Genomic DNA, 24,873 nt, shown 5'->3' with positions numbered 1-24,873 from the left:
ACTATATATTCTGTAAGTCAGCTCCTATGGTTTAAATATGTGTGTGTGATTTGGATTTTTAACATCGCTTTAACAATTTTTCAGTCATATCGCTATGATGTCTGCAGTGTGGCAATTTATAGTGATGTGTAGCACTGAGGCATCATGCCACAGACATGTAACATGATGTCCCACACAGTCACATTATCCTGACACCAGGCTGACCAATCCTAACACTAACCTCTTAATGCTGAGCACCAAACGAGGTAGCTGTTAGTACTATTTTTATAAGTCTTTGGTATGACTCAGCCGGGGACTGAACCCACGATCTCCTGTATCCGAGACGGACGCTCTAACCACTAGGCCACCGGAGCAGTTCTAAGGTTTAAGAACTTCAAAAGATGCTGTGCATTTATAACTTATTGCATTTTGCAAAACTTATCTGAAGATCCTAAGTAGATTCACAAGCTATTCCAAAAATGTAATCACAAACTGTTAGCCAACTAAAAAATTGACAATAAAACTAGATAATTTATCACGAAAATGATATAAATATTAAACATGATTTACTTGCAAACATTTTACATCGATAACATGCTGAATTAACAGTGTAAATAACTGATGCCAGAATACCCCTCTATGACTAACACAATATATATGTCTGACAGTCGATGTCACAATCCAAAATATCAGATATTCTGAATACATCTTGCTTTTTTGCCGTGACTTTAATGTGACAACAAATTGCAACAGCTGGTTGAAATGCTACTACATCAGAGCCTTTGGTTTGCTAAATCATTATTTTTATAAAAATTGTTTATAGTTAAATTATGGGGTCAAAAGCACTTTGAATTGGATGCCATGATAAATCTTCTCTGAAAACAATGTAGCTCAAAAAGCTACAATTTTAAACTATTGCAGAAAATCCGAAGTTATCCAAATACTCATAATGCAGAATGGTGAGACTGACTTCAAAGATTTTCCTCATTCAAATTTTGTATATCTTATTTTAATAATTATCATACATTTTTTTTACAAATTAACATTTTGTATGCTTTTTATACAAATTATCATTTAATGTTTATTTATTTACAAATTACCATTTTGTATTTTTTGTGCAAATTGTCATTTTCTATATTTTATGTAAATTATCCTTTTGTACTTTTGTTTTTGTAAATTATCATTGTTTTTTAAGCAAATTGTCATTTGTTACATTTTTTATTTTAAATTATCAGTACATTTCTTTTACTAATTATCATTTTGTTCATTTTTAATTAAATTATAGTTTTGAACTTTTTGTACAAACTATCATACTTCATTTCTGTAATAGAAATCGTCATTTTGCATTTTTGCATATTTATTGCTATATATTTTTGTTTACATACCCTATGAAGTTTCATTTGTCTAAAACTATGATCATTAATCCAGTTTTATTTCAAGTATGTGCAACCAAATAAGCAAAAATGAAGAGTACTTATGTTTGTTAAATTCACAGATTTGCAGAGACTGGACATGTGGTTCCTTAGATTCAAAGATTTCTGCTGACGTGCCACTTACAATTTGTGAAATTCATAGATTTCCTCCATGTTTCCAAAGATAACTTTGTATTTGTTCTGTATTCCTTGTGGAATCAGGTTGTCTGGGTCCTTCATCTCATTCAAATAACACTGAAATGGGACAATACATTTATTACATTCATTTCAGTAAGGCAATGACCATTTCAGTAAGGCAATGGCTCTTTAATCTTCATGCTGCTGGAGAGGAAATGGAAAATTTCCAGTCACTTCTTTGCTTAAGAAGTCTGTACTCATTGGCTCTGTATTTCCATTTGTCCCAGATCATCAAGCAAAAATTTCAAAAATAAGGAAAACAAAACAGGAATAACTCTGCAGAACTCTAACAATCAAGGATTCATCAAAATCCACAGCATACCAAAAAATTTGTTTAAGTCAAATGCATGTAATACTCAAAGGATCTGCTGCATGGGAAAAAATATTAAATGAGTTTGACAATCAGGGGCTATAACTCTGTTAAACCATGATATATAATGCTGACAATAAAATAAAATAGAGTTATTCTGCAGAAAAGAAAGTGTGATGAATGGGTGGAAGGAAAGAGAGAGAAAAACATGCTCAATTTTATGTCCCTCTTTTCTACAAAATGTGATGGGGAGGCAATCATAGAAGTTACTGTGTGGATACAGAAGTGGGTGGGTCAGACAATCAAGGGTTGTAACTTTACTGAGTGATGCCACAGAGCAGTGATTATCATATTCATCCAAGGCCTTCTCAACATAAAGCTGCATATCAGATTTAGCCGAAGTGTAATAATAATTAATAGAGTTGTTGTGTGAAAACAAGTGGGTGGGACCAACAACTGAGGGCTACAACTTTGTAAGAATGCGGACAATCAAACTTAAGGCAAGTTCTTGTCAAAATCTTGCTGCACATCAAGTATGGCTGAGACCCAAAAGTAAATATTAAAATGGTGAGCAACTGCTTAAATAAATATACCCTTGACTCTCCTGCATTTCACTCCTATCCCTGTTGATGGAGAGGAGTCTATCATCAAGAAAGGGCATTAATTCTTCCAAAAAGGTGAGCAAAATTGTTGGTCAACGTGAATATCTGATGTTGATGACCAGGATAAATACTAAGCTTCTCACTAAAAACTAAGAGTGGTTATATCATTATTTTATATCATGCTTCCAGCTTTAAGCAAAAAGGGGCAAAACTCTTATATAAATACAGGCACACAAAGGGGCAAAACTCTTATATAAATACAGGCACACATATTTAAATGAGGACAACAATCAAGTTTCATAGCAATCTGTATTAAAAAAAAATGCAAGACATGTTGCCTCCACAACATTCTGTCTTCCACAGAATTTACCTGGCCAAAAAGGGCAAGAACTCCAATACAAATTTAAACAGCACAGTAATCTGTTGAAATGCCCATCATTAAACGATGACCATAACATGTATAAACTTTTCTGAGAATCCACTGTAAACTTAAAGCCTAGCCGCACTCACAAAATTGTGTCATACACTACATCACAAAAATATCAAGAACTGCAAGCAATCTGCTTAATCTGTGCAACAATTTGCATCTACATGATTCTCTTGTACCTACATCCAACTGCCTGTAAAAAACAGCAGTAAGTTTTGGTTTGGTGTGGTGCTTTATCGAATAGCAACACAAATAGCTTATATTTAGTGTGGGGAATTTGAAATAAAGTGTCGTGCCCAAGAACACACTATGGGTGCTGATCCAGGCTGGTCCAATTGTATAATCTGAACCTGCACCCATTTGGTTTTAATTCCAGCATGTTAATCACTGAGCCACCATGGCTTCCTACAAGTGTATAAAAAAATGGTGGAGCACAATGATTTGTCCATCTTCAGACGATGAGCTTAATATGTACAAGTTTGATGGCAATCCATCAAAAGTAGCAGGACCAGTTGCAGTCACATAGTTTTGTGACAAACAGGTGGATGTGCAAAATGTTTCCTATACAACCATCTACTGAGAAAAGGGTATAGTTATGGGAATTACTGTGCAAGGAGCAAAAGTAATGAACAAACAGAAAGACTGGATATCAGATAGACAAACCTCAATTTAATGTTCCCATTTTGAATAAAAGCTGGGAACAAAGAACAAAGCCCAATTTATCGGCATTTTTGAGAGAAAAAAGCAGGGCACAAAGAACATAACACTGTTCAAATTGAAATGTAGTGGTCAGATTGATAAAGGGACATAACTCTAAGAAGAAATGGTATTGGAAACCCTTACAAAAGTACAAGTTGCTGAAAAATGATTTACAGTAAAACCTGCCTCCAAAGACCACCATTATAAAAGGCCACCTGTTTAAGTACCAGTGATACAATCTGTCTTGAAAGACCACTGTTACAAGAGACCATCTCTCTTGAAAGACCATTGTTATAAGACCACCTGTCTTGAGAGGCCAAATTTTCAATGCAGATTTATTGGTGTTATGAACTGTCATGAAAGACCACCTGCCTTGAGAGAACATATTTTTGGTAGAAGAGGTGTGTGTGTGTGTGTGTGTGTGTGAGATTTTGAAAAAGGCTGCATTGCAATTTTGTGAAAAAGATGGGAGGCAGAGGAAACATAACACAGCATGAAATAGCTTCACGAATACTTAAAATTCAAAACTAAATGAGGTCAATGGCCTGCATGACCCTTACATACCTGGATACATATTTCCAGATCTTTAACATATGTTCTCTCGGTCTGTAGCAACTCAGCCATAATGAACCTGAAAGAAACACGATTTACAAATGAACTGCTGCCAAGGAAGAGTCATTTCATTACTGTTATAAATCTGAACTTGTTAGAATCAAAACACCATTTTTCAGATCTTGAAATATAAAGAAATTTCCAAAAAGAAAACAAATTGAAAATAATTCTTCTGCATAAAATATTAAATATTAAACAAAAGATTACAAAAAATTATACCATGGATTCATGCCTTTTGGGTCATGAAACATTGTTTTTCACCAATATCTTACGAATTTTGCAGCCAAAAAATGTTTATACACTAACAGAGGAAGAAAAGGATTCTGTGTTTGGAAAAATCAAACAAAAAGTGTGAATGTTGAATTTATGATGCATGCACAGCCTGGCAGAGGCATACAGTCTTAATGCTTTCTTTGAAAATCAAAAAGAGACAATGTCTCCCTTTAAGGTTTTGCTTTCTGTAAGACTTGTTTTAGGCAAATCAGGCAAAAATATACAAGAAAAAAGGTAAGCTTTCAAATTCTTAATTTTTTAATGAAATTTCTATTTTTCAAGAATAACATTTAATTTTCACACCTTAAAAAAATTCAGTTCAATTCTATTTCCACACTGTCAAGTTAGTGTGATTTGTAACCAGGCATGAACTTACCAACAGGTCTTAAGTCTTAACTTAAATTTTAAGTTCAGAATCTAACAATCTGATTGGTTTAAATTCAATTCTGAATTAAAACTGACCAATCAAATTCTCAAATCAAGACTTAATACAAGACTTGGTGAAAATGAGGCCATGCCCTAATTTCACCAACAGATCTTAAATTCTGACTTTTAGTTAAGAACCCAGCAAGTGATTGGCTGAAATTTAAGTTTGACAAGGCTGACCAATCAGATATCGTAAGTCTAGACTTAAGACTTATGTTGGCAAAATTATGGCTGATGATATATAAAAAACTAAGAATATGATGACAGTCAGAAATCTGGCAATTTTCAGTATGAATTCTTACTCCCGTCTCCTTGCTGATCTTCTCTTCTCCTCAGTCAACTCTTTTGGAGTTTGCTGAAAAACTTTCTCCTCTATGGAGGAATCACTGTGGCGCTGTTCTTCCTTCTCATTTGAACTGGGTGGCTGGAATAGGTACATTTCTTTATTTAATTTATTTATGTTCTAGATACATAAAAGATATAATAGCAAGCCAATAAAACAGATGATAAGTGCCAACATTTAGGTTTCATGAATCTTAACATTTAATCAGTATGGACTTGTAAGCCTGGAATATTCTAAATCTTGTAAAATTTTAAATGGCTTGATTTCATTAACTTTAACAGTCTATTTCAGTTAAATAAATATCTCACCTTAAAAATAAAAGTTGTGTTACCATCATCATAAGCAAAGTATATGAAGGTTTTACTATTTGCTAAAAATGAGATTATTAAAAAAACAGTTGATTCAAATTTTCTTTCTTTTTTTGTCTTTGCAAATTTGCTTAAATTTGAAAAAAAGGAAACTTTTCTTACAGATTTTATGTAGAAATTATTACAACTATGATCGACTAAATTACCTCTTCTTCCTTAACTCCAAGTTTTTCCTCAAGCCGGACACGATATTTCTCCATCCAATCTGTAAATTCCTTGTGTCTCTTGTCAACTGCATTGCACCAAGCTCGGATGTTACTGGCATGGATGTTTCCCTTGGCAATAAATCCATCAGCCAAAGACAGAAGCAGCTTTACATTTTCTTTGTTTTCCTGCAATTCCAAGTTACTGGATAAAACAATGGCCAATATCCCTATCCTGTAATCTCAATTCCGTCCAAGGCAAAAAGGTTACTTTTTCAAGCATTAACTTATTGTCATGAGCCCTGGTTTGAAGAGCTTGTTACTATGTCATTTGTAAAGAAATACTTTTAGGCAATGAGTGCATCACAAATGGTCCCATTCGCTATAATTTTCTCTTTGGGCCTTACACAAAAGAACTAGTACGGGGAAACCAAACTTAGTAGATGACGAGCATTCTAGGGCCATGACTCTTCTAAATGATGATGCGGAATGATTGACAAGGGCCATAACTCGAACCAAAATTGAACAGACAATTATGATTTGGTTCAGTGTTTTACTGCAGTGCAATACAAGCAGGTCATTTAGTGCTGAGGAAATTGCCTTGCCCATGGACACACCATGATAGCAAATCCAGGTTGACCTAACGTTAGTATCAGAACTTGAACCTGTACCCATTCTATTGTTAGTCTTGCACACAAGCAACTAAACCACAACAACTCAAGATAAAACCCATAAAAATTACATCTGGATCTATGAAACATTGTTCATATCAAACTCATCATTATATGTTAAATGGTTCTTGAACTTTCCAAATTATACTCTACAGCCAATTAATATGAAGTTCATTGACAAGGGCAACAACTCTTTCATAATTGGTGCCAATAAGGCAAATCCCATAAAAGGCACATCTAGGTCTAAGAGTCAATGTTCTTGCTAAATTATATCAGAATACACTGAATGGTTCTTTAGCCATGCTAAATTACAAGCAATATTCTAAGTTTCCATGTGATGACAAGAACTTGCTTGACAAGGGGCATAGCTCCATCCAAAATGGATTAGACTAGACTGAAACCATAAAAGTTACGTTGAATGGTTCTTAATCTGTATCAGTTATAAGCAGCATCCCATATGCAGATATGAAGTTAATTATGAATGGAAATAACTCTATCCAAACTGTAGCTGACAGGATAAATGCATCAGAATATAGTGAATAGTTTCTAATATAGGGAAATGCATATGGATGCCAAAGTGAATGTTGTGTTCAGCTTCTACAATGGTGATCTTTACAAAAACTGCATCTGTTTTAGATTAAACCAATGAAAGAAAACTATGCCAATTTTATTCAAGTACATAGATTTACTCTGGAATGTAATAAACAATGTCTAAATCTACAAAATGCTCAGAGGTAGTGCCCTGGTAAACTTGAAAGTGCAAATTTATACAATTTGCCAATTTTACAAGGTTAATTTGTTACAACAATTTTTTTAGAAGTGTTCCTTCTTAATTATTCCTTAAAATTATTAATGTATTAGAATTTTAGAAATTATTTCTGTTAACTATTTCATGAATTTCATTCTGATTTGCTATTATATTCATTGCTATTCTAGTATAATAGGAAAGTTTAAGCATTAAACCATTCTGGCTATCATTTATGTGTGCACCAGTCTAGCTATCATTATCTTGTGTAAACCAGTCTAATTATCTATGCTAAGTGTCACATGTGCATCATGTGATGTTATGATCATTTGCAATATGTATTGTTACATGCAAGTATTCTAAACGACCTTGGCACTTCGTCCTCTGAATTCGTACAACTCCCTCAAGAGGGTTTCAGTTTCCTGCAGGTTACTTCCAAAGGATTTGTGACTATTTAGATAGGCCTCTCCATAGTCATGGATCCATTCCAGGACCTGCAAAACAAACAACATGTATAAGGAACAACCATGGCCTGCATGTCCAGCCAATCCCTATGTTATATTCTAAATTTCAAGAAGGTTCTATAAAATGGTACTGACATAAAAGGAAAGCAAACACCGAGGTGACTCTAAGGTGAAGAAGGATGTATGGACAGATGGGCACACAGATGCAAAAAGGATCCCCATGTCCAGCATTTGCTTATGCAGTTTTGACAAAACTATAGTTCCATTTATACACAGTTGTCTCCCTTGCTATAAATATTAATTTGTTCCCTAGTTTATTCAAATTATCTTTTACTTGGAGATGATCAATAGCAGAGCACGGCACACTGCAATAGCAGAACGTGGCATATTATACTATCAGACCATGGCATACCGTGATAGCAGACCACTGCATACTGTAATAGCAAACCCTGCCATACTGCAATTGCAAAGACATATTGCAATAGCAGACCATGGCATACTGTAATACCTGACATTGGTATGTTGTAATATCAAACCATGGCATATTGTAATAGCAGACCCTCTCAAACTGTAATTACAGACCATGACATATTGCAATAGCAGACCATGGCATATTGTAATACCTGACATTGGTATGCTGTAATATCAAACCATGGCATACTGTAATAGCAGACCCTGTCATACTGTAATGACGTACCATGACATATTGCAATAGAAAAACATGGCATATTGCAGTAGCAGACATAGCATAAATGCAATAGCAGACCATGGCATATTCAGATCTGCCAATTAAATGAAAACTGAATCTGGGACTGGGTTTCACAGGGCAGTTTTGAGGGGGAGAATGACATCATAAATACCATCTTTTGAACTGTACCAACCGAATTGAAACTCCTGAGTGTTTTCATTTTGGTAGTGGACTTTATGTTTAAACTTTCTGAACACAGAGCAAACCAACCACATTTCAAATCAACTTCACAATGGCAGATATTGATATCGGGATTTCACTGAAAAACAGAGTTTTACTGAAAATAATAGTTACTCATCAAATGTGGAATGGGCAAAGATGTTTTTCTTTATAATTTTATTTTTTCTATAGAAATCCATGATGTTCCTGGATAAATTGGAATAGCTGACAGGTCTGCATATTGTAATATCAGACCATAGCATAGTGTAATAGCAGAACATGGCGTATTGTAATATCAAGCCATGGCATATTGTAACAGCAGTTGATGGCAAAATGTTAAGGCAGACCAAGGCACAGTGTAATAGCAGACCACAGCATACTGTAATATCAGATGTGGCTTACTGTAATAGAAGACCAAGGCATACCGTAATAACACACCATGGCATACTGTAATAGCACACCATGGCATACTGTAATATAAAACCATGGCATATTGTAACAGACCAAGGCAAAATTTAATTGCAGACCATGACATATAAACTGTCAACAAATTTCATGTACATTGTCTATATGTGCCTAAATCCAAGAACTATGAAAGCAGCACATTCAGCATTTACTGTAGTTTTTGGCATTTTTCTACTTAATACCTTTAAACCAATCTCCAGGCAGTTTATGGCATTTTTCTACTTAATACCTTTAAACCAATCTCCAGGCAGTTTATGGCATTTTTCTACTTAATACCTTTAAACCAATCTCCAGTGTTCCTTAATGAAATATAAGATCTCCAACATTTTTTTAATTCCAACAATGTTACATGCAATAAAATTTCACATTCTCAGTGAATATGTTTTAATTCTCTGGATAAGAATCAGGCAGATTAGACACGTATGAAGATCTCCATTCGTATCCTGACTTCTGCTTTCTTTATAAGGAAATACATAAACAATTTAGCTTTATACACAATGAGGGAGACTATTACTGGTTGACAAGTTTTTGGTAAAGAATTCTAGAGCATTTTCAAACTTATCTCAAACATTTTGCTTCTGAGGTTATAACATGAATGAAGCAAGCCTTGTATATTCTTGAAACTTGTTAGCTATATATAACTGCGGTGTTTATGACTTTTAACAGATTTTGGTAAATTGTTTTAAAAAAACGAAGCTTAATAAATAAGTGTAAACAAATCCAAGTCTGATCAAGAATAACATATCGGGTCCAACAAGTCAGGAAAATTCTACAATTCAATTCATACCTGTTTTGCACTCTGCTCAAACAGAACATACTGATGACAAGCTTCCAACTTCTTTTTCTTCACTGTCCAGAACTCAATCACCACATTTTCCTGTTGCAGCAGCTGATCAAGAGTGGCTGAAAAGTGAAAGAAACCACTTTCCCAATTCCATTAAACTCCATTAAACTCTAATACTACTTTATTTAAAATATATTCACCTTTACAATTATTGCTTACTAATTTTTTTTAACCTATATTAATAAGTACTGTTCTTAAATGATCAACTGGGTCAATTAATTCAATGTGCAAATTTGTGATGTTTGCTTTACTCAATACAAACTGAACAAGGTGTTTGACTACATCTTTTCTGCTGTTCTTCTAAAATCTTTTGTGACTAACCGATGAGAGATTTATTCTGGAGAATAATAACAATACCAAGGAGCATCTGAGAATGATTTTGAACCCTAAAGCTCAAATGCCCACCATTTATAATCCTTTTACATCACCATTTACCACTTCTTTATTGCATTTTCTCAAAGAAGTTATTTGGTAATAGTGGGGGGGGGGGTACAATGTGGTGGGAGGTGGATAATGACTTCCTACCCAATAAAGAACCACATGTCAACCAAAGAGAGAGACTTTTAAATATTACACTAATTGACTCTGTACCTTTGACATGCCCCTCTGGGCTTCTGAACTTCATTTAAATATTACACTAATTGACTCTGTACCTTTGACATGCCCCTCTGGGCTTCTGAACTTCTTTTAAATATTACACTAATTGACTCTGTACCTTTGACATGCCCCTCTGGGCTTCTGAACTTCGTTTAAATATTACACTAACTGACTCTGTACCTTTGACATGCCCCTCTGGGCTTCTGAACTTCATTTGCATCCCCAGGGTGTGGAGATTCCTGTTGACATACTTAAGGAAACTCTCTGCTGTTCTTCTTGCCAGGGTACAAGCCTGAAATTTAGCAAAAAATAAATCATGATCTTGGGGTTTAACACCATTTTTAGCATATGAGAGCTATGCATGATGGCCAGTATATCTGGTGGAAAATGAACCCAGGAAAACCCTGGGAAGAACCACTGACCCATGGGAAACTACTAGCAAGCTTCTTCACATATCCACACTGGTCAAGCCATGATTCAAACCCAATCAGACAGAGAGTGAGATGTCAGCAATCTGCAAAGGCGAATGCCTTAGACAACTCAGCCACCTGGGTCTAATACTGATCTTAAGAATTTGTCAATTAATGGAAAGTAAGTAGATGAGAATGTTTATGTTCATGAACTTAAAAATAAATGCCAATGTCTATTATTACACTTATGTTGGGAATCAAAATCAATGACACTGGCAATCAAAATTCCTGAAATTGACACAGAACAAAACATCACTACAAAAGTTAAGTGTCACTGACCCCAGCAACAAAAATCACTGACATTAACATTATGAACAAATTAAATTACCGACATTAAGAAAAAAATCACTGACACTGACATTAATGACAATGAGACTTCATATGTGTATAATTTAGATTATGACGCTACACAAGTAACTTAAGAAACGAATATACTGACTCAAGAAGCATATATGAAATTCAATTTATCTGAGAATACATGTGGTTGGTGAGAAAAAAAAAAACAATTAATTTGGAATGACCCTGAAAAGTTGAAAATATTATAATCATAATATTTTGCACCAGTAAAAAACATTTTATTAAGAAAATTCTAATAATTTTGTTTGCATATATCTGTGATACAAATTTTGTAAATCTCAGACTATTTTTGTTTATTTTATTTTCTTGCTGAATTTGAAAACACCACAATTGTGAAATTCTACTAATTTATAGTACCTTAAGAAAGGCTTCTTTTTGCTCGTTGTGTTTGTTAATAAGCTGCAGAATATATGTGGGTTTGTCAGCTGTATTTGCACGCTCAGTGCTGCACCAGTCCTCATCTCTCTTGTAGTCCCTGTCAAGGCTCTCCAACACTGACCACACCTGCCAAAAAGAAAACAATGTTTAGAGCTTTCCTGTCAATAAAGACACAACATTTGTAAGTTTTCTGTCAACAAACTGATAACATATAAAAATTACCTGTTGATAAACGAAAAGATTTAGAAGATTTCTGTCAAGAAAAGAAAACATTTACAAGTTTTCTGTCCAAAAAAGATGATTTTAAATAGTTTCCATGAGGAAAATAACACATTCAGATTTTCTTTATTTTATTCAATGACCGTAAGGTTTAAGGAATTCTATGTGTGTGTGATTTGTATGTGATTTGGATTTTTAATGTATCTTTAACATATCGCTATGTCTGCAGTGAGGCAGTTTATAGTGATGTGCAGCACTGAGGCATTATGCCACAGACATGTAGCACGATATCCCACCCAATCACATTATCCTGACACCAGGCCAACCAGTCCTAACACTAACCTCTTAATGCTTAGCACCAAGTAAATTCAATTTTGGAGAGGCATTTAAAATATCTTGAGATTTCTTTGCCTGAAATAATGACTCAAAAGAGAATCTTAAGTGTCTGAAAACTGGTCTGTGCATTGTCATATGAACGTCTCGTGAAAGAAAAATGGTTGCAAAACAAAACAAAACAAAAACTTTTATTATCCCCCAAAAATTGTCAATGTCCCTTGGAGGGACACTAAGTTCCCATAAAATTCTGACCAAGGCAAAACAACTTTAAAATTTGTTTTCTGTACTAAGTGTCTGAATGGCCTCTTTTGATTTGAGCCTCCTTTCAATGACTCTATAGCCAATTTTTCCTTAAGTCAGCATTTCTATATTACAAAACATGAAACATTATCTTTTTAATTCTTCAGATGAAAGAATCTAAGTCTTCCCTAAAACACATACATCTGAAATAAATGTGCAGAAGGAATTTTCTATCTAAAAGAATACTATCTTTTTTGTCAAGCTGGCTTTTTTATTTACATAATAAGTAATAAGCTTTGTGACTGAAATTAACCTAGGAACACATTCAAAATTACTTTAATCTAGTGTGGTTACAGACATTCAGATGTACATACAGTTGAACATGTCAAAGAGATTGCTATGCTGAGCTCCCATAAAGGATGGCTCAATAATTACATCCAAACAAATACGATTCAGAAGAAAAATGTAAGACAAAGTTATGTAGTTCAAATAAAAAGGTGAAATTTTAGGGTCATATAAGCAGATACCCTTTGGAAATAAATGGGTTTACCAGAATGCAGTGTTTTGGAAAAAATGGGTTTACAAGAATGCAGTGTTTTGCCTGAAAACTGTATTTTGACATACCGTCATTGTATCTATTTGTTAGCAAACTGATCAAGCCAGACCTGATACAATGTTGGAAACAACTTGATAGAACTGAACAAGTGAGACTTGATACAATATTACAAGTCAGATACAATGGTACATTATTTGACAAGTTTTGCAGAATGTTTAATGAAACCTTATTATTTATGATGGTCCCATCATCATTGGTGAAATTATACCTATATCCCACACTCAACAAAGACAGGTGAGTGTATCTGCTAATACAGGTGAGACAATCTGCTAATACAGGGGAGACAATAAGCTAACAATAATAGGATGTAATGGCTTCAAAGTTTCCAATGCTATATCATAGATTAAATCAGAAATTTTAAAATCCAACCACTTAGATACTGCTTTACATTCGCATCTGGAACAGAATGATTCTTTTACTTTTCGAATTCAAATTTTGCTGTTAAAGCATCATAAAGTTTCCTAGTTTCCAGCAAGAATACCAAAAACATTCTCAAATCCTTAAATACAATAACATATCCCTATTATAACAGTACAGAAACTGTCAGAAATGTAATTCTCTGTGTCACTATGGGGAAGAATCTCACAATTGTACCCAGCTAGCTGTACTTCCTATAAATCCTTAACTAAAACACATTATACCTATTTGAATGGTATAGAAACTGTCAGAAATGTCATTTGTATCAATATGTCATCATTTGTTTCAATATGTCATCATTTGTGTCAATATGTCATCATTTGTGTCAATATGTCATCATTTGTGTCAATATATTACAATGAGGATAATTTCATGATAGTGTCTACCAACCAGTTCCAATAGTTTAATCTGTATTTGCAACCATGAATTTTGACACAAAACCAGATTTCATATTATCCTGCCTGGTTGATATGCATGCATCAAAGAAGCCACAGCAGCCAAGCTGGTACAGCGATGAACTAGTAATCCAAGGCTCACAAGTTTGATATCTGCCCAGGTCCGCCTGGGTTGAGTGACTTGATGTGTTCTTGGGAAAGGCACTTAGCTCACGTTTCTTTATTATGAAATAGCCACACACAAAAATGTGTCAAAAGTGCCATTAAAACCTACCCCCAAATCCCCAAAAGAAAAGAAAAATGTGTCAGAACCATTTTGCTGACAGCTATGTTTATTTGCTATGAATTCAACATTATGTCCTCATCAACTCAAAACATAAACTTATGGCTGGCATTACGTTTAGATGAAGAAATAAAAGGTTTTACAGAATGCTATATGCAGGCAAAACCTCATGATCCAATTTGCAGAAATGTTTTAAAACATTTCACACCATATCTAAACATCTGTCTATGAAAACAATTGTGACACTAAATTCAGCAGAAAATTTAACCCATGTTTTGTTGTGTACAAAACTGGCCTCCACCCCGCCCCCCATCCTCTTAAATGCAAGATCTTACCTGTTCTGCTGTTTTGTACCATGTCATGGATGCCATCACTAGCTTGTGGCGCTCCTCTGCATGGTACCTCAGCTGTTGCCAAGCCAACCTGACATTTTCCACAATGGCACGTACCAGGTCAGCATTGAAATGCTGACCTTGGATCATGACCTCTGCTTTCTGGGTCACCTGTATCACACTGTAATGAGTTTTCTGTGGAAGAAAAAAAAATCTTAATTCTAGCATACAAGACAGCCAATCATGACCTCTGCTTTCTGGGTCACCTGGATCACACTGTAATCAGTTTTCTGCGCAAAAATAATAATCTTAATTCTAGCATACAAGACAATGGCTAGAGCATGCACAGCTGGACATTAATGGTTGCCCAATTGTCCAAAGCAAATTTCACTTAGGTCTGGGCAAGTGAAAGCTACAAGAGCTTTTCAGACTGGACAAATGATTATTAGGTATTACTGATGAAAATAATAAAAGGAGAATTTTGCCATAATCATAACCCAAATGATGCAATAAACTACAATTTTTTCCCATGCACAAATTTGCCCTTGTACACTTTGAAATAATAGCCAAGGTTTTGGTAAAATAATCCATTAATTGCTCAAGATAAAGGCTTAAGTAAAATGTAAATCATTGCCATCGTCAGTTTTACTTGACCCATTCCGTCCAAGAGACATTTCCATGTGAAATGAAATAATATTACCTGCTCAAAGTTATTGTTGTTGTAGGGTTTAACACCATTTTACAGCACACGATAGACTATGCATGGCAGCCAGTATTAATGGTGGAGGAAGAACCCGGGAAACCCCGGAAAGAACCACCGACCCATGAGAAGCTACTGGAAAGCTTTCTCACATACCCACATCAGCCGAATCCAAGACTCAAACCCACGTAGATAGAGGTGAGACAGTAGTGATCCATAATGGAGAGCACTTTTGACCACTTGGCCACTCAGAGGCCCCCTGCTCAAAGTCAATTCCAATTGCAAACAGCACAGACCCTGACCCACCATCACATACCTGGACTGGAAGATTAGGGTCCATGTTGTTTATTCTACTGATTACTCATAACTGCATATACCCAGATCTGCAGGTTCTTTAAGTGACAGTAGATCTGGGTCTGTGCAGTTACTAGTTCGACTTGACTTATAATTGAGTATATGTGGCAAGCAATATACTTACATTACACTAATTATAAACTAAATATTTTAAGATCTGTAATCCAAATGAGCTGATTTTGCAGTATCAGTGAACAATAATTCTGTCAAACCTAATGTAACCTTATTTTATTACATTATGTAAGAACCTTATTTTATTACATTATGTAAGAATCAACATTCATTTGCTTACATGTGTCAAACACATTAATGAAATGTTAGATGTTATTTTGGAAAGGACTTTTATCATTGAAACTGAAGGAACATGGAACTAGAGCAGGGGTCTCAAACTCAAACCATCATGGCGGCCGCATGAGGGCATTTTCGATAACCCAAGAGCCACATCACCTTTGTTATCTCTCATGACACCTTGTGACTCCAATCATTTTTCGGGCCACATGATATAGCTTGGATGGGCTCCATGTTTGAGACCCCTGAACTAGAGGGAAAAAAGGTGCATATGTATTGGGGTTAACAGCATGTCCGAACAATCCAGGCCATGAAGTGCTGATTTAAAGTATGTTAAAGATATTTAAAATAAAAAATTGAAAAATAATTTTACATAAAAAGTTTTTTGCAAATAAACAATCTCTATAGTCCAACAAGAAGATGATAAAAGGTAAAGATGTTAAAATTCATCAAAAGAGATACAAAATAAAGATATACTGGTAAAGGGTATAAAATCCTTAAAAATCAGGGTCAAAATTTGTTCTCAGGTGGTGTATCATAAGTCTTTCAGTGAACATCCCATGTTGATATGACCTTCTATTCAGGAAGAGTAATGTCAAGATTTTTAAGATATCTTATGTCATGGCCATATTGGATTTAAGATTGACACCAATTTAAGATAGACACCAATTTCATTCAGGATAGTGATATGACCATCCATTCAGGAGGAATAACAATAATAAGATATTACTGTGGCAAACATTTTGGACATCACATCAGCACTATCTTCATTTAATACCAACAAGACATCATGATAAGTCTTTTGGCTAAATCCCTCACTGATATGACCATCCATTCAAGAGAAGTAGTGATAACAAGATTTTCAAGATGTCTCTCGTTTTGGCTTTACTGGACAACATCAGCAAAATTTTCATTTGGCACCAAGTAGATATCTCAATTAATCTTTCAGTGAAAACCACATGATGGATATAACCATCCAATCAGAAATAGAAGCAATAAGATTTTCAAGATTGCCACTTCGACCACCATAACTGGACGTCACCTGACATAATGAATGTCAGATCAGCACAAATTTCAGTGAAAACCCCCGAGTTGAAATGACCCTTCATGTAGGAGGAGTAGCAATAAGATTTTCAAGATGGCCAATCTGGTGGCCATATTTGATTTCTTAGCAGTATCAGTGTCATTTTGGGCCAACTAAACCATGTGATGCAAGTGTGTGCAAAACTGGAAAGAAATCTTCTCATTAGTTTAGAAGGAGTAGTGCTGACAAACTTCTGCTATCCGATTAATGAACAACAGACCATCCCATAATCTCAATGATCAGTACAGTTAGACAGAAAATAACAAAACTTTATTTTAAAAAGATTTTAGTCCCCTATTCTTAATCATTAAAAAATTTGATGATATTTTATATTTTTGGCCAGTCTTCTCAGTCTCAATGAAAAGGATTTGATGAAAAATACCACTTCTATCTATGATGAAATACAATACCATTAATTATGATTTGTATTTAAAGACAATGTATAAAAAATTAGAGGGTAAAAAAATGACACTAATTACATTCATCAAACTGTTTAAAATTAAATTCCACTAGATTTAAAATATTTAAAACATACAATAAGCGTCTGTTTTGTTTTTGGTTATCATGGAGATGTTAAACAAAATTTTTCTGATGAAGGATTTGTTTTCAATGTTTTGTTTGTTTAAACTGTGTGAAAACTCCTAATGTTTCTAATTCATATTTGTTCTATATGTAAGCAATATAGCTTAAAGAAATGATATACAAACTAATGAGCAGTGATGTGTGGTTCTCCCAGTTTTCGACAGTCTCACTCTAACCTGTCAAGGTCACTTGCAATAATCAGGAAGCCATTTCTCAACTTTACAAAAACCACATTAGTCCATCTCATGTCTTATCATTGGATGACTACAATGTTGTCCAAAAATGTTAGTATACAGATAAAAATATTATTAAAACAATCATAACATTTACAAGGTATGAGCAAATTATTTTGGAAAAAGACATTTTGACCCCTGAAAACAAATCATATATACAGTTTTTAATTGTTGTTTTGTGACAAAATGAAAAAAAGAAAAAGATTAAAGATTATCGATTTTTCATTTCATTAAATTTGTGCAATTTTGTGTCCACACATTGACAGATTTGAACCATATGAGTTACTATTAATGTACAGTTGACAGTAAATCTTACAGTACAAGTACCTATTGCATGGTAACTCTTATGGTAAAAGGACCTATAACTCTTATGGTACAAGTACAATCTTGATCATAACTTTTATGGTACAAGTACCTATCTGATAATAACTCTTATGGTACAAGTACCTATTAGATGATAACACATACAGTACAAGTACCTATCTGATAATAATTTGTATGGCACACGTACCTATTGGATGATAGCTCTTACAGTACAAGTGCCTTTTGGATAAGAACTCTTATGGTACATGTACCTATTGGATATCTCTCACAGTACAAGCATCTACTTGATGATAACTCTTACAGCGCAAGTACCTACTGAATGATATCTTTCACAGTACAAGTATCTACATGATAACTCTTACAGCGCATGTACCTACTGAATGATATCTTTCACAGTACAAGTATCTACATGACAACTCTTACAGCGCAAGTACCTATTAAATGATATCTTTCACAGTACAAGTATCTACATGATAACTCTTACAGCGCAAGTACCTACTGAATGATATCTTTCACAGTACAAGTATCTACATGACAACTCTTACAGCGCAAGTACCTATTGAATGATATCTTTCACAGTACAAGTATCTACATGACAACTCTTACAGCACAAGTACCTACTGAATGATATCTTTCACAGTACAAGTATCTACATGACAACTCTTACAGCGCAAGTACCTACTGAATGATATCTTTCACAGTACAAGTATCTACATGACAACTCTTACAGTGCAAGTACCTACTGAATGATATCTTTCACAGTACAAGTATCTACATGACAACTCTTACAGCGCAAGTACCTATTGAATGATATCTTTCACAGTACAAGTGTCTACATGACAACTCTTACAGCACAAGTACCTACTGAATGATATCTTTCACAGTACAAGTGTCTACATGACAACTCTTACAGCGCAAGTACCTTCTGAATGATATCTTTCACAGTACAAGTATTTACATGACAACTCTTACAGCACAAGTACCTATTGAATGATATCTTTCACAGTACAAGTATCTACATGACAACTCTTACAGCACAAGTACCTATTGAATGATATCTTTCACAGTACAAATATCTACATGACAACTCTTACAGCGCAAGTACCTACTGAATGATATCTCTCATAGTACAAGTATCTACTTGATGATAACTCTTACAGTGCAAGTACCTATTGGATAATTCTAGATCACACATAACATTACAAAGTAAAAGCACTCTAGCAAATGACAAGTACAAACCTCAATAGCCAGCATGAATTGATCCTGCTCCTTCTTGAGTTGTTCAGCCTCCATCAATGAATTGGGACACATAAAGCTGGCTGTCAGCATGGATTCACCATTTCGAATCCAGGATATCACCTGAATATAGTGACAAAAATTAATGCCATTCCTTGACTGAATCCTGAAATAAGTTTTTATTATATTTGCTATTTCTCATTTGAGCTCCTGGCAAAACAGATTCATTGAAATTTACTGAATTTGTCAATTTTACTTACAAATATATAAAAAAAATTGACAAAAAAATAAACCTATGCAAGGAATGTAAAGATAAAATTGATAAGCTGATAAATACCAATTTTATCACAAGATGCAAATAAAAATCTAGAAGCAGAAATAGATGTTTTGTCTGTGGTATAACTTTTCTTCTCGCAACGAAAAATAGGTTAATATGCAGCTATACTTTTAAAAATAAAGTTGTGCTTGCCAAGAGATATCCATTCAGCAGACTGCCAAGCTTCTTTTTTCAAAAATCATTTTAAAGAGAAATAACTCTTCTTCACTCTAAAATCAGCAATCAGATACAGTTGTGGTCAGAACAGGTTTAATATTTTTTATTTTTTGCCTCTTTTTCAAACCAGTTTACATTGTTGTGTTCTCATCCATAACGTCCAATCCTTCTGATTATGGTACTGTATACAACAGACTATCAAGCACCTAATTCAAAGTCAAGTATATATGAAAAAAACCATTATGAACTTCTCAAACCTGTCGAGCCTCTATTTCAAAGTTACGAAGCTGAACACACTGCTCAAGACGTATTCTCTTGGATTCAGCCAATGTTTCCAGATCGACTTCTCTTTCATGTAGATATTCCAAAAGCTCTTGAATTCTGGTTGGAGCATCATAATGGGAATCGGCCATCAGATGAACTCCTGTGTTCTCAAACAGCTGAGAAGAGAAGAAAAACATTTTCTCATGTGAGATTTTTACAGGATCAAACACAAGACTCTAACCCTATGCAAAATAGGAAACTGTAGAAATTATTTAGGTGAGATTATATCTAAGTTAACAGAACACACTGCAACCAAGAGATTGACCCAGTTTTCGATCTTGGATAAATGTTTGTAAAATGTACAACATTTGAGAAAATTAGTTATAACAAGAAAATTACATTTCCTTTCTTCTATTCTTTATCTGTCTATTATTACATGCTATGGACAGTCTAACAAGAAAGATAACTCCAGCCAACAAAAAGACTAAATCGATACAATGGCAAACTCAATAACTGTACTACCATATTTATGTTTAAAGTAATGTATATACCTTTACCATCTACTGCTTCAAAAACTTTTTTACCTCTATGCAAAATGTTTTCAATGCTGATGCTGTTAATATCCCTAAATGATACCTGCACGCCCCAACCTATGTATCCTGGAACCGCAGTGGCTCATTGGTTAGCATGCTGGACTCAAGACTGAAAGGATCGGAGTTCAAATCCTATCACTGGACCAGCCTGGGTCAGCTACCATGGTGTGTCCTTGGGCAAGGCACTTAAGTCCAACTGCCTCAACACTAAATAACCTACTTGTTTTGCTTCACCGTTACGCACCAAACAAAACCAAAACCTATGTAGCCAAGAGAATAGTAAGTAACAATTGATATCTCATGTCACCTGTGCCAATTCCTGTCCTCGCTGAAGAACCTCATAAGTACAGTTCTGCATGTGTAACACACTCTCATTGTGCATGACAAGCATCTGCTCAGCCTTGTTGCCATCGGTAACCAGCTCCTGATGTTGAAGCTCTTCGGCCCACAGTTCCAGCTGCGATGAAACCTGCAACAAAATGCACAAATGCATTAAGAAAACGTCTACAAAAGGGATTGGTGAAAACATTTTTTAAAATTTTAAAAGTATTTAAAAATGTCCTCTTGAATCGTTCTACAATTTCACAAATTTCATCAAATTTGACTAAAATAACATCCTGATTAACATAACATGTTGTTGTTGTTGTTCTTGTTGTTGTAGGGTTTAACGCAATTTTTCAGCACAAGATAGGCTATACATGGCAGCCAGTATAATTGGTGGAGGAAGATCCCTGGAAATCCCTAGGAAAAACCACCTACCCACAAGAAGCTACTGGCAGGCTTTCAACATAAGTTGTAATAAAAAGTTTTCAATTACAAAAAAAGTATCTAACATTTTGCCTCAGAAGTAAATTTAACCCAAGTGAGGTGGTGATATAAAATTTTTAAAAAAACAGGTTTATCATATCAACCATAATATACAGTAATTGACCTATGCTGATCAGATGGTAGGATTCTAACCCACACCCTTTTAGCCACAAGTTCAACATGCTAACCACTGATCTATCATAGTCTGCAGCAAGTGACATACTGTATCAATCAATGATTTAATAAATTACAGTAAAACCTGTCTTGAAAGACCACTGTTATGTGACATCACCTGTCCTGAGAGACCACTCTCTCAATGCACAAATTTATTGACTATACAGCTTTGCTACCTGTCATGATAGACCACCTACCTTGAAAGACCATACTTTTTTTGGCCAAAAAGGTGGTCTTTCAAGACAGGTTATACTGTATATATCTGAAAAACATGAAATATAAATTCTATTCATCTTTAGGCAAGGTGCAAGGTACCTTACTGGCCTTGGCACAATAGTCTTTAAATTGTTGTTGTGCCATAAAACACCAAACTGATGCAATCATCAATATTTTACAAAACACCAATTTTGCCTATGAACTTTTCTGGGGCTTGTATAACAGTGTAGAATGATTTTTATGAGAAGATCAACACTTCTGGGTGTTATATTACAGTGTGATGTGATTATACATTAACACTTCCAGCGTTTCTGCTTGGGTTGTGCTACTGTCGGTACATTGTATTGACACGGACGGAAAAAGTCATTACAAGACCAAATTTTACTGTTACAAATGCTAATCAACCAGTTTCATTAATGCATAGTTTATCAAAATTACATTGTAAACAATACTTAAGAGTAAGAAAATGAAATAAAAGGGTTTCTGACCTTTACATGAGCTGTGTACATAAAAGACAGCATCACAAGTCAACACCATAACACTATAGTTTGTTCCACACAACATCACAAATTTTACCCAATCTGTATCTCAGTAAATTATCAGCATCTTTAAATGCAGCTAAAAGTAACTAATTCATTTAATATGAAGTATTTAAAATGAATTAGGAAAAGATAAGATAAAATTTGCCATGCTGTGTGGAACAAATTGTAGTGTAATCAAATTATAATATCGTCACTGTCAGACAATTAATCCACACACAAGCAATAATTTTCCTTCAGAGTTCACTTAAAAATAAAGTGTTTCCATGCATGCATAAAATGTTTAGTTTTAGTGGCTTGGTGCAAGAAAATTTCTTCAACTTCAACACTGGCTAGATAGCAAGAATTAGTCATCTAAATAAAAACAGGCAAAATCTAAACTGAGCCAGTTTCCCTGCAAACAAACATGTGATTATTAATTTGTTTTGAACAAAAGTAAATAAAAGTACCAATGGCAATGGTATACCAAAAAAATCAACTTCATAACAAAGAAATATCTGGATATCCAAGCATTTATTTCACAACTTAGAGACTATCAGTGATGGTTTTCTAATGCAACTGATTTAGTGTTGACACTGATGCATGGAAGTACAAGAACAACTGCTGGCCATGTTTATTTCAGAGATTCAAAAGCTCTTGACATACAAAACCTTCATCGCTCAAAATATGCAGTGTGCTGGTTTCTTGTTGCCGAATAATGATAGAACTTGTAGACTTATTTGGCTGTGTTCTAATAAGCATTTTTTTTTACAGCTTTAGATGTATCTTGAGATGCAAGTCTATACAATTACGAGCACAATGAATGTGTGTGTGTGTGTGTGTGATTAGGATTTTTAACGTAGCTTTAACAATTTTTCAGTCATATCGCTACGATGTCTCCAGTGTGACAGTTTACAGTGATGTCTTCTAGTACTGGGGCATCATGCCACAGACATGTATCATGATGTCCCACCCATTCATATTATCCTGACACCAGGCCGACCAGTCCTAACACTAACCTCTTAATGCCAAGTGCCTAGCTGTAAGTAACATTTTTGTAAGTCTTTGGTATGACTCAGCTGGGGTTCAAACCCACAACCTCCCATTTTTGAGGCGGACGCTCTAACCACTAGGCCACCAGAATGGTCACACAATGAATGTGTAAGAAGAAAAAAGATTGTCTTCATACAAATGTACCCCTACGCCTGTATGTCTCTCAGTGATGACACTTGCTGCATCAAAAGAGGCAAATAACTTTTTCCAGTGGAACCTGTCTGTCTGCCAATGCCTCCTGAACTTTGCAATTGTTTCAGCTTTTCCATCAAGTACTGTTAAGTTTCCAATAAACACAATTTTAGGTTTTCCATTTTGAGTCTCACATAGATAGACAATCGATTTTTGCCTATGGAAATATTCAACATTTCGTCAATTACTATACCTACTTAGGGACTATGCAATAATAGCTTATCAATTTCTTTTATGGTAACTTTGGGAAGGGCAATTTCCATTTTCATACTCCTTGCTTCTTAATTTCTTTGCGGTAGTTCTTGATTTCTCTGTTCCTGAATTTGAAATATGTGCCATAGAAGGTGAAAAAGCATTTGATGGGTAATCCTTTGAAACTGGAACATTATGTTTGCTTTCATCTACAGCACTTGTACTTGGAACTGGCATAGATTTATCATCAGTAATTTTAAAAACAAAATAAAACATTATTGATCGTTGTGCCATGATTACAGAAACTTCAATGAAAATGAAATGATGCAGAAAGTGAAATCTTGGAGTAATGTCAATGAAACAGAAAGAGGGGTACTTTAATATTTTTTTATCTTGAATCAAATATCACACCCTTGCAAACCATCACAGAAAAGCTGACTCTCTTCTTCTAGTGCTGTGTAGTTGACAATAATCACTTATCAAAGATGGCAGGGATATAGGACTACAAGTGTATGACAAGAATAAGTCAGCTTCTTATAGCCCTTGATGTTGATACAGTTAACATTTAAGACTTAAAACATTTTTTACAGTTTGACGGTACATGGATATCACCAGTCATCTTTTTTCAATACAAAGGCAATTTTTCTTGGTAAAAAACTGGCATGTGCCAGTGTAACAGAAGCTCTGCCTTCTGGGTATTATATCACAGTATGACATGATTTATATGATATATTAGCACTTATGATTGTTATATTACAGTATGACATAATTACCACTGCTGGTGTTATATTAGTGTGATATGAATTTCTTACACAATTAACACTTCTGGGTATTACATTACAGTGTGATGTAATTTAACATATTAACACTTAGAGGTGTCATATCACTATACAACATGACTTATATGATATGATTAACTCTTCCTGGTGTTAGAACATTGTGACATGATTAACAATTCTTGGTGTTACATCATAAGAGTACATGATTTTTATGACATGAATATCACTTCTGGCTGTTAAATCATAATACAACATTCCTATTA

General features: G+C 34.6%; 1 protein-coding gene across 2 annotated transcripts in view; it reads right to left on the bottom strand.

Annotated features, from left to right (window-relative positions):
* LOC149790418 (kalirin-like) overlaps positions 1-24,873 on the bottom strand; it is a 536,347-nt gene that overhangs the window by 312,496 nt on the left and 198,978 nt on the right. For both annotated transcript variants that reach the window (XM_089972467.1, XM_089972468.1), the window contains exons 19-30: positions 20,987-21,148; positions 20,080-20,262; positions 19,333-19,452; positions 14,532-14,723; positions 11,670-11,816; positions 10,666-10,777; positions 9,832-9,947; positions 7,577-7,702; positions 5,796-5,981; positions 5,241-5,362; positions 4,192-4,258; positions 1,537-1,646 (exon numbers count right to left, since the gene is read on the bottom strand). In XM_089972467.1, the coding sequence (XP_089828593.1) occupies positions 1,537-1,646; positions 4,192-4,258; positions 5,241-5,362; positions 5,796-5,981; positions 7,577-7,702; positions 9,832-9,947; positions 10,666-10,777; positions 11,670-11,816; positions 14,532-14,723; positions 19,333-19,452; positions 20,080-20,262; positions 20,987-21,148 (1,643 nt within the window). The remainder of the gene's footprint in view (positions 1-1,536; positions 1,647-4,191; positions 4,259-5,240; positions 5,363-5,795; positions 5,982-7,576; positions 7,703-9,831; positions 9,948-10,665; positions 10,778-11,669; positions 11,817-14,531; positions 14,724-19,332; positions 19,453-20,079; positions 20,263-20,986; positions 21,149-24,873) is intronic.

This window comes from Sinohyriopsis cumingii, chromosome 10 (assembly GCF_028554795.1).
Source record: "Sinohyriopsis cumingii isolate HCF-2022 chromosome 10, ASM2855479v2, whole genome shotgun sequence".
Lineage (NCBI taxonomy): Eukaryota > Metazoa > Mollusca > Bivalvia > Unionida > Unionidae > Sinohyriopsis > Sinohyriopsis cumingii.
The sequence above is the reverse complement of the archived record's forward strand: the minus strand, read 5'-3'. Positions and strand labels throughout refer to the sequence as shown.